The sequence below is a fragment of the Vitis vinifera genome, chromosome 14, assembly GCF_030704535.1.
Source record: "Vitis vinifera cultivar Pinot Noir 40024 chromosome 14, ASM3070453v1".
NCBI lineage: Eukaryota > Viridiplantae > Streptophyta > Magnoliopsida > Vitales > Vitaceae > Vitis > Vitis vinifera.
In genome coordinates this window covers 19077313-19088925 of record NC_081818.1, presented here as the reverse complement: position 1 = coordinate 19088925, position 11613 = coordinate 19077313, and the positions used below count along the sequence as shown (strand labels likewise).

The following is an 11613-nucleotide window of genomic DNA, read 5'->3' as shown; positions in this document are numbered from 1 at the left end:
ATATTTATTAGGGCTTACAACTAATATATCATCCACGTACAATAACAAGATAATAAAATAATCACCCTTAAACCTTTTGCAATATATACAATGGTATGAATTAAGTCTATTGTACCTAAGGTTCAAAATGAAGGAATCAAATATCTTACACCAACATTCTAGTTCCTATTTTAGATCATACAGAGATTTGGTTAACCTAGAAACCAAGTTCTTTTTCCCATTTTTTTTTCAAATTCGGTTGGAGCATATAAATTTCTTATTCAAGCTCTCCATGAAAAGACATAGTTTTCACATTGCTCAAGGTGTAAATCAAATCTAGCACACATAACAAGGACTATTCGATTTGATGTAAGTTGAACAATTAGAGAAAATATCTTGTTAAAATCAACACTTTCTTTCTGAGCATATCCTTTAACCATCAATCTTGCATGATACCATTCCACTTGGTCATTGCTATCACATTTGATCTTATAGACCCATTTGTTTCCAATAGATTTTCTTCTAGGTGATAGTTCCATAAGCTTCCATGTCTAGTTCTTATACAAAGCTTCAACCTCCTCTTACATTGTTGTCATCCATAAAGATGAATTTGAATTGTTTATGACCTCCTAATAATTTGAAGGCCCTACATCTTCTGTAAGGAAATAGTATGCAATATCGATTGTCATAACAAACTCTAAGTTCTAGGAAGGTTCTCTTCTTTTTCGGATTGACCATTGCACTTCAGGTTTCTCAAACTTGATTGATACTTATTCATTGTGCTCTTTCAAAAGATTTTGATTCTTCTTATTTTGGTTACTTGTTTCCAATGAAACTTATAGTATCTACATTTTTCTTTAGTGTGTTATCTCCAATTTTACTTTGTAGCATGTTTTCTATATAAATGACAATTCTGTTGATGACAACCTCACAAACAGTGGGATCCCACAAGCATTACCCTTTTTCTCCATCATTATACCCTAAGAATATACATTTTCTAGATTTTGGATCAACTTTGTTCTTTCTTTGGATACATCACGTAAGCAGTACACCCAAATGTGTGTAAGGAGGAATAACTTGTTGTCTTCCCAGTCCATATCTCCATAGCAAGTAGTACACCCATAATGTTTTGGGTAGTCCTATAATGTTCAACATAGCTTTCATTCTTTCTACAAGATTCCTATTTGTTTGCTCTGCCACACCATTCTATTGTGGAGTGTGAGAAACAATTTTCTATCGTTGTATGTCTTCTTAACTATAAAATGCATCAAACTCCTAGCTACAAAATTCTTTTCCATTGTCTATCCTCCAACATTTAATCTTCTTTCCCATTTCAAGCTCCCATTGCACTTTAAAGGCTTTAAATACTAAAAAAAACATTCAACTTTCTCTTGATGAGCTATACCAAACATCTTCTGGAATAATCATTTACAAATAATAAAAAATAGTTTACACCTCCAAGATTTGTGATCGATGATTCCTAAACATCAAAATGAACCAAGTTTAGAATGCCCTTACTTCTTTTAGTAGATTTACTAAATCTTAATTTATGCTGCTTATTGATAACATAGTGCTCACAAAATGGTAAATTATAGTTTTGAGTTTAAGAAGAAACTTTTGGTGAAAGAGGATTTTCAAACCCTTTTCTAGTATGTGACCAAGTTTGCGATGCCATATCATTATCAATTCTTCTCTAAAGTTTGCAACAAACATCTTTGTCTCTTGATCTGTCCTTCCATGCAACATGCACAAATTTGCAACAATCTTCTCCACCTTCATCACCACAAGCATACCTTTGACAATCTTTATGAGTCCATTTTTAGTATGGAATTCAAATCCAAGGTCATCCAATTGTCCCATTGATAGCAAATTCTTCTTTAAGCCTTTCACATGTTGTACCTCTAGAATGGTGTGAACCACGTTGTCACCCATGTTTACTTTAATAGAGTCAATGCTAGCAATCTCTAAGGCATGACCATTACCCATGTACAATAATCCTCCTAAGATAGGTTCATATTGGTGAACCATTTGAAAAACCACCGAGAATCCAATAGGAAACACTTAGAGTAAAGAGGAGAATGAGTGATTTAAAAATTTTCAATAAATATTTATATGTTATACCCAATTTTTCTTCACCCTTTGAAATAGCAAGGATATCTTGGATATCCAAAAGGGTTATCCCTAAATTCTTTTCTTAAAAAAATATGATTTTTATTTTTAATTGAAATCCTATGACTGGTTAGGGATAAAATAATATAATTGTTAATATCCAAAAGGTAACTTGAGAGATGTAAAATATCATCAATTTGAATGTAAGTGGGAAGATAAAGATGTTTAATGAGACACAAGATCTTTACGTGGAAAACCCCCGCACTAATTGTCGAGATAAAAAACCACGAAGTCCAAGACCGCTAATCTAAATCTACTATTCGAAATCAAATTACATTGATTTACTTGGCCGTTTTACCCTAAAAACTTACTCTTTAGTACCTATAACTTGATTCATGTCGGTGACACAACAATCCCATGTTGTTCCCTAGTAGATCCATCAACCACTCTGAAATGATGATGGTCTTCAACACAAGATTAAAAAATTTAATTTTTGAATGAGCGATCGGGAATGGTATGACACTTTAGGCTTTCTCAAAGAGATCATTTCTTAAGGAATGAAAGGTATCTCAACAATTTGTCTCCAATATCCAAGATCTGTTACCATCTAGGGGTTATGAAGGAGGTATTTATAGGTAAAATCTTGAAGAGTCTCGATTTTGGAAGGTTTCTTAATTGAAATTACGTGAAAAACTTGACATAAACTACATGACCACTCAAGCCAACCCTTGGACCACTTGAGCGCCTTGGGCGCTTGATGGAATGGAAGTTATGGTACTATGAAGAACACAGGTTCTTTTTTAATTTTAGAGGGATTAGCTATTACTATTGTTATTTAAAGAGATTTATATTTATATATATAAAATTGCCGTTAAAACCAAGCGTTTCTGCCATTGAAATAACCGCCCGCCCGTTTCCCACCAAAAATCTTCTTCTGCCACACTATGTATATTCTGCCTTGTCTCTTTAGCTCCTCCCTTTCAATTCTCTCTTCCACAGCAACTTTGAATAGCTCTGATTTGAAGGTAATTAACATCACCCTCTGTTTGGTTCCCTGGAAAGCAGACCAAAGCCACAGGAAACTGAAAGAACTAATTATTTGAATCACATGTTCTCTCCCCATGTTAAGGTTTTGGTTTCTTTTTCGTTTTCTGCTTTTTCCTGGCAACCAAACAGAGCATTAGGGTTTTCGGTCCCTCCCTCAGCATATTTCTTCTTTCTTACTTGCTCTCACTTCAATCTGGTTTTTATTTTCTAGGATGTTGGCTCGGCTGCGCCACAAGGACCCTTCGGATGATTTCGACATGCAACTGATTGGAACCTTTCTGAGTTTCGCCTCCAGAGGCGATAGGGTCGGATTGAACCAGATGTTGAGGGAGGGAACATCTCCAAACGTCCAAGATTACGATAAGAGGACGGCTTTGCATCTCGCCGCTAGCGAAGGCCATGCCTCGATTGTTGAGCTTCTTCTGCACTATAGTGCCAATGTTAATCTCGAAGATAGGTGGCAGAAGACTGTAAGTATATACTTTGGTTTTGAAAGTTTAACAATTCCTAATTTTTTTTCTATTAGTAATCTTTATGGAGTTATATTTCCTTCATTTTTTACTAACGTATTTGACGGAGAAAATTTGTATTTTGTAGCAAGTGTTTATGAATCTATATAATGTTAGGCTTACTTTATCTTTCTTATAGGTGAGGTTTTAAAATATTTCAATGTTTCGGGCTGTAGTTGTGGGTATTTTCTGTTTTGGGAGCTATTATAATCTATTATGGTGATCTTGTTTCTTCCTGTTGGGAATCTTTGGCATAGTAATTTGCAGATGAAGTCTCAAAATAAACTAGTCAAAATTTCATTTTAATTATTATCTTTCAGCTTGTATCTTGGAATGTTTTGATCAGAGATTTATCATGGCATAAAATTCAAGTGGCTGGATTTTTTGGCCTTTGTGGGGTATCTGAATGTGAGTCAGCAACTCCCTTTGAAACATTAGTCTAGTGGTTTTCTAGAGATGATTCATTTCAATACCGTTTTCTTTTTGAGAAAATAGTGCTGGTTCTTTGTATAAGGGGATTGGCTTTTTGTAAATCAATTGTTAGCATCCAACTTGCAGTCTCATACCTCTAGTTAATAGATTGTTGAGCGTGCAAATATGTCCAAATGTCACTCTGTTGACACTCAGACCTTAAATGCTAGGCTCAAAAGTATCTTGAACCACCTTGGAAAATGTCAGGTATCATCCTATTGCCATGGTTATGATATATCGGTTAGAAGGAGCCATAATTGATGGTAATAAACATTTATCCCAATAAAAAATTCAGTATGTGCCTAAAAGTATAAGTTCACTTATATTTGGCTTTGATAAGGATAGTTGAGGATTGATTTGAAAAGGGGAATAAGTTCTCACAATCTTGAGCCAGCAACTGGTGGATTTATCTTGTCTGTATTTCCTCTCATGAAGGCAGACAGAATTTGGAATATGCTGGCCAGTATATATGGAAGCTAGCTTCTGAATGAAAAGCCTTTGACCAAAAAAGGTTGGATCAGGTGTTGATGTCTGTAGGTAGAGGGTATGGATCCCAAGAGAGGAGTGTTCTGCATTTTTTTTCCCTCTCAAGAAAGAGAGATCAAGAGTATTAACTGATGGCTATGATATGCTATACTGTATCCCTGTATTTCTCTAAAAAAGTGTCCGCATGAATTGCATGACTAGATTCAGAGAAAGTTTTGCTTTGAAAATTTTATTTCATCTTAGCAGAATGAACTGTTTGTGAATTTCATTTTGAAGTAACATGAATTTCCATTTGAAATGAGTTGTTTAGTTTCATTGATTTTAGTCCCTAAAAAGTTATTTCCTGGCCTGGGAAATGCGTTGCACAAAGCCATGAACATAAACAAGAATGACCCACATAAGCCTTCCCAAAGAAGAAGGGAAGGAACTTAGTGTTTTTAAGTTTCCTTTATTCAGAAGAGAGCTAACTTTGCTTAACTACTGTTCAATAACTAAACAATCTAGATTTGTTATAATGTATTGCTTAATTAGCTGCAATGAGTGCTTTTTGCTAGTAAGTTTTCCTATTTATATTTATAATTCAAAAAATGTTATCTTATGCTATTAAACCGTATGAAGACTCAAATGTGTTAAAAAACAAATATTCTAAGTTGGTTGCTATGCATGTATAATGATTTTGCATGTTTGCTTTATTTCTATTATTGTTATTAATGAGGATGGTGATGATGATGATGATATTAAAGATCTCATTTAAGAGTGATTCTATCACATAGGGGCAAGTGGGTTTTCTTCCAACTATCCCACATGAAATCCTCCCTACAACCGGTCCTAAAAAGATACTATTTTGGGATTTCCTCCTAAAGGAGGACCCAAGTAAGAGAGCCCGATCTGATATCCTGCTGTCTAAAAAAGTAGCCAACTCAAGGAATCGAGTCTTACTAATATTGATACCCAATAGAGTACTCTTATCCAAATTTACCTTGAGCTCATAAAAGTGTCCAAAAACCAACAAGATTAAGTTAAGGCTGTATAGGTCCTCCGCGCTGGCTCTTGAGAAGAATATTGTGTCATTAGTGAACTGTAAATGTGTCACCTTTGTCTTATATCTACTTCCCAAAAAGCCTTCTAAGATTTCCCTCCACATCTGAAACAATCGATCTACTCAACACATCTGGAAAAATGGTAAAAACAAAAAAGGAGAGGGGATCACCATGCCTTAAGCCCTTAAATGCCTTAACCCATCATTTGGTCTGTCCATTTGTTAGTGTTGCAAAACTGATTGATGAGATCCCATGAATCCGTGGTCTCTATCTCCACCCAAATCTTTCATCTCTAGTGCATAATCCAAAGAACATAATTTCATATGATCATAAACTTTTTCCAAATCAATCTTATAGACAACTCCTTCCTCTCTAGAACGTCTTTTCTCATCCACCACTTTATTCGCCACCAAAACTGCATCCAAAATTCTTCTACCCTCAACAAAGGCTCCTTGAGGAATATGAATGGTCTCATGCAAAACCTCTCATAGTTGTTGAGACAACACATTTGCTATGATTTTCTAGGTCACTAGGCTAATGAGTCTAAATAAGATATTCTTTGACTTCTCTTAGGCACTAGGGCAATGAAAGTGGCATTTATGCTCCCATTAATGACTCCATTGTCATGTAACTCAAAGAAAAGCTTCAACAATTCCTCTTTAATGATATCCTAATCATCTTGATAGAATGCAAGTGTGAAGCCATTTAGACCTGGTGCTTCCTTATCCATGTGAAAGACTGCTTCAAATATTTCCTCCTCTAAGAAAGGTCACTCCAAATTACTAGCACTTTCCTCTAAAATAAGGGACCACAATTTAAGCTTTTTAATTGCCACAAGTACTATATAATTTACCAAAGAAGCCTAAAACCTCCTTTAAGATACTTTCTTGATTGTCTAATGTTACTCCTTCCTTATCACTAATGATTTGATAAGCTTCTTTTTCCTCCTATTAGGTATTCTGTGGAAGTACCTAAAGTTGCAATCCCCTTCCTTAGCCCATCCAACTTTAGCTTTTTGCCTCCAATAAACTTCTTTGCTTAACAAAAGTGCTTCTAACTCCTCTTTCTTGATAGCCCTTAGGGTTATTAGATTATTTGGAAGTGCACCCTCCCCTTCTTGAGAGTCTACCATAGTAATGTCATTGATGATAGCTTCCTTCTTTTGATGCCTCATAATTTTTGCCTGAATTTATAACCATCCCATCCTACTACTTGGAGCTCCCTCCACCATGTACCAATACATTCCTGAAATTTGGGGTGAAATAACCACATATTTTCAAACCTAAATGGGGCCAGTCCCCACTTGAATGGGTTGGTATCTAAAACTATTGGGCAATGGTTAGAGATAAGACAAGGTAAGGTCTCTTAAAAACTGTGAGAGGGAAACTAACGTTTCAATCCTATGAATAGGGGACTCTTGCAAGTTTGACCCAGTGAAGGCAGCGTTTCTAAAAGAGGGATCAATTAGCTCACACTCCCTAATTATGCTATCGAAATCTCTCATACTTAGGGTGAGCCTGCATTGTGAGGCTCTTCTTATCACCTTAAAATCGCCTCCAACACACCATCTTAGGAAAGTTAGACCAATCAAAACTGAAATTTTATCCCAAAAATATTTTCTAAGTGAAATATTGTTCAAGCCATAAAGCAAAGATAACCAAAGAACACCATTGCGGGCAGAACAATGATTGAAATTAAAAAGGCCTCTATTACCACTTCACTACAAGAAAATATCATAGAATCCCAAGTATTTCTGTTCCACCTGATGCCCTACAGGCTGGTAGTTCTACCCACTTTCTATTCCTAGCCATCCAAATGCTTCTCACCAAGTTCTTGTCCCACCTTTCTTTTTTTGTCTCTTGAAGTATGACAATATCTGGGTCTACTTTGCATGAAAGATCTTTGATCACCCTTCATTTCTTTTTAGACTCCAGGCCTCATACATTCCAACTAATGATATTCATTAAAACCATAATAGCCCATAAACCTTAACACTCAAAACTCTCAAGCAGCACCCTCTAAGCCTACTCCTTTGATGATTTACCTCTTCTCCTATGGTACAGCTTGTTCTTTGTCTTAGGCCTATTTTCTTTACTTCCAGAGAGAATTGAAACCTCATTGTATTTGAAAATTTTAAAATCCATAGAAACTAAGAGTGGATTCATACACTTCATTTTACTAGGGTTAATCCTTTAATGTGAAAACCATCTAAAGGAAGAAGGGGGTGGGTATGTGGACTGATCCTCTTGGGGAATACAAGCCTCTTTGGAAGCTCAAAGGGAGGAACCAAGGGAGACGGCACTGATGGGCACACCAGGACCAGAAGCACCCTTGGGAAAATATCTTAACAGATTTTGGACTACCAATAATATCACCATATGGAAGGCTAGAAAGAGCACCATAGGAAAACTCTGATTTTCTAGGAAGAAAGGACAGGACCAAAATTACTGGGACTATATAAAGAGGATGATATAGGAAGTGTACCATCTGATTCTGTCTCCCCTGAAGTCACATTCAATGCCTTGCCAAAATTCAGTCCTTCATTACCAGCTTTTAAATTAGAAGGCAAATCCTGGACTACTTTAGGATAAGAACCTCCAGAGCTACAAGCTCTGGAATTTCAAACTTTTTTTTCTTTGGGTTTTTGCCAAGGTTCCTAGAATAAACCCTCTCCACATCTCCAGAAACAAAATTCTGGACAGCTTTTGAGGATTTCGATGAGTTAGCAAAAGTGCCATTCTTCCTATAAGCTTGCACAAAAGACCCCAAACCCTTCTGAGATTCTGTAGATGAGCCCCAAGGTTCTTCATCTGAGGACTCCATCCATTTGAAAAGGGATGCTTCCTAACTCTTTTTGGCAGATTCTTTTCCTCCCTGAAATTGACTCTATATCAGCTTTGTAGCCACAAGAAACTCTCACCCTTAATCTCGTTTCCTGCCACTGAATCTGACTCTATAAGTGGAACCAATGATTAAAATATTGGAAATTAAGCAAATGTTGATGGGTGGATTTTATGGAAATATCCAACAGACATTTAGACAAAAAAAATTGATGAGACGAAAAATGATCAAAACTTATAGATGTTGAGAAAATTTCCAAAGAATGATAAAATAAACAATAATACATATATGGAAGATTTTTGTTGAAGGAAATGATATATGTATAATATAATTTGTGCAATTTAAAAATGATCTAATAATTTAAATTATTTAAATTGAACTACAATAACAATTTACAATATTAGGAATTTAGTGACATAAATAATTATTGAGGCTTGATTTGTAGTTAATTCGCAACTTCAACAAAAGTCCCAAAATTAAAATTTTAAAAAAATATGTGTGATAATCTTTGTAACATTGGAAAATAACATATAACACTTGAAAACACATTTAGTACTAAAATGATAATTTATCTATCTAGTTTGGATAAATTTAAGGATATAAAAGTAATTGTGATATATTTATGATATATATATATTTTTTTATATAAAAAATGTTTACAATTTTATTTACAAGTTTATACTTGTCCTATAATTACTATTCAAAAGATATTAAAAAGTAAAAAAAAATCATTAAGAAGATTATCAAAATGATTTTTTATATTTTTGGTTATTAGTTTACTATTTGAAAATAAGATAATTAAATTTTATTTATCTATTAGAATTTTGTTTTTTATATTGTAATTTTTTATGAATATGAAATTGTGAATTGGTGAAAGAAATATGAAAACTTATACATTTATTAGGAAAATTATCAGAAGATATATAGAATACATTAGTTGACCTATAAAGTGCTAAACTAGTATACGTGGTAGATACAAATCAATGGTAATAATACAATTGGAAATATATAACTAATTTACTGAAAATAATTGCCAATTCCAAGAAATAATTGCCCATTCTAACACTTCCCCTCAAGCTAATGCAAATATGTTTTGCATCCTAAGCTTGCTTATATCTGTTGAAAGTTTGCATTGGATAATCCTTTTGTTTGCACATCTATGAGTTGGTTAGAGGATGAAATATGGAGTACAAACTTGTCTAGTGTCAAGCTTTTCTTTTATAAAATATATGTCAATCTCCACATGCTTGGTCGAATCATGTTGAACCGGGTTTGTGCTATTTTTATAGTCGCTTTATTGTCACAATAAAGCATCATTGAACTTTTTACTCTCATCTATAAATCTAATAATATTATCTTCAAGCAAATTAGTTTGCATATCCCTTACGTCATTACCCAAACTTTGCCTCTACACAAGAACGAGCCATCATTGGTTGTTTCTTGCTTCTCCAAGTAACCTAATTTCCTCCTAAGAAGTTGCAATATTTGATAGTCAATCTTCTATCTATCATGGAGCCAACCCAATCATCATCTATATAAATTTCTAACTTAAGCTCACCACCTTTTTCAAACAGGGGCCATTTCCCTGGAGTTCATTTCAAGTGCCTAACAATTCTGTTAACAACATCAAGATGTGGTTTAAGAGAAGCATGCATAAACTGACTTACCACACTCACAACATAAGCTATATCTAGTCTTGTGTGTGATAAGAGATAAGCTTCCCAACTATTCTCTAATAAATAATTCGATCAATAAGTTCTTCCTTCTCTTGTTTTCTCTTATCCAATGATTGATCTCTATTGAAGTGTCAATGAGTTTGCTACTAGCCATACCTATTTCTTGAAGGAAATCTTGAGTGTATTTCTATTGAGAGATAAAAGTTCCTTGTTGAAAATCTGGCCACTTCTATTCCCAGAAAGTATCTTAGACTTCTAAGGTCTTTGATTTCAAATTCTTTTGCTAGATATACCTTCAATCCTAACATCTCTTCATTGTCATCACCAGTCACAATAATATCATCTACATACATAATTAGGAGAGTAACTCTCCTAATTGAGGATAGTTTTATGAATAAGGTGTGATCTTCTTGACTTTGGGAATAGCCTCTGTTAAGTATAGACTTGGTAACTCTCCCAAATCATGCTTGAGGTGATTGTTTCAATCTATAAAGGGATTTTTTTAGTCTATACATCTTGTTTTTTTGTCTTCTTTCCTTGTATCCCAATGGTATGTCCATATGAAACTCTTTTTCTAAATCTTTGTGAAGGAATGCATTCTTCACATCAAATTGATGTAGAGACCAAACCTTGATGGCAACCAAAGGCAGAAGGATTCTAATGGTATTCATCTTTGTCATTAGTGCAAAGTCTTGTGATAGTCTATACCATAGGTTTGAGTGTTCCCTTTGGTGACAAGTCTTGCCTTGTATCTTTCCAATGATCCATTCAAGTAGTACTTCAAGGTGAAGACCCATTTGCAACCCATGAGCATCTTTCTTTCAGGTAAATAAAAAATCTCCCAAGTCTGGTTTTATTTATTTATTTATTTTTATTTAATGCTATCGTATCCTCATTCATGACATCTTTCCATGATTTAGAGGTTAAAGTTTCTTTAATAGAGGTGGGTATTCATTGAGACAACACTTTTAAGAGGAAGGCCTTATATTTAGGTGAAAGTTTCTGCATAAACACAAAATGAGACATAGGGTGCTGAGTACAAGCTTGAACTGCTTTTCAAAAAGCATTAGACAGATCAAGATTACTAAGAGAATGAATTTTTGAACTAGAAGTTGGACTTAGATCATTATTTTCATTACTTGTTTTAAGGTTGGCGATTAAAGTTGGAGAAATGATGATGGATCTTTTCTTCCGAGAGAACATATTGAGAATTGGAGTCTTAGGTATGTCCACCATGGTTTCATTATCTGTGAGAGGATTAGGGGAAGTTTTAATAGGATTTTCAACAGGTATTTTTTGTGAAACGATTGATTGTAGGAAAGAGTACAAGGTTATCTCTCTTATTTGGGTTGTTAATTGTCCAATTCTCATCATCTTTATCCACATTTTCAGCTACTGTATAATTTTGTTCAGCAACAATTGTATCATTTTTTACAACAACAATGGCATTTGTTC

At 34.5% G+C, this 11613-nt stretch overlaps 1 protein-coding gene across 3 annotated transcripts in view; it reads left to right on the top strand.

The window, feature by feature from the left end:
- The first annotated feature begins 2804 nt into the window (after window positions 1–2804).
- LOC100852545 (integrin-linked protein kinase 1) overlaps window positions 2805–11613 on the top strand; it is a 76693-nt gene continuing 67884 nt past the window's right edge. Inside the window, exons 1-2 of one of the 3 annotated variants that reach the window (XM_010662071.3) lie at window positions 2805–2880; window positions 3347–3605. In XM_010662071.3, the coding sequence (XP_010660373.1) occupies window positions 2846–2880; window positions 3347–3605 (294 nt within the window). In that variant the 5' untranslated portion in view covers window positions 2805–2845. Of the gene's footprint in view, window positions 2881–2925; window positions 3114–3346; window positions 3606–11613 lie in introns of those variants that run through there. The other 2 variants (XM_010662072.3, XM_010662073.3) reach the window with 2 other exon arrangements.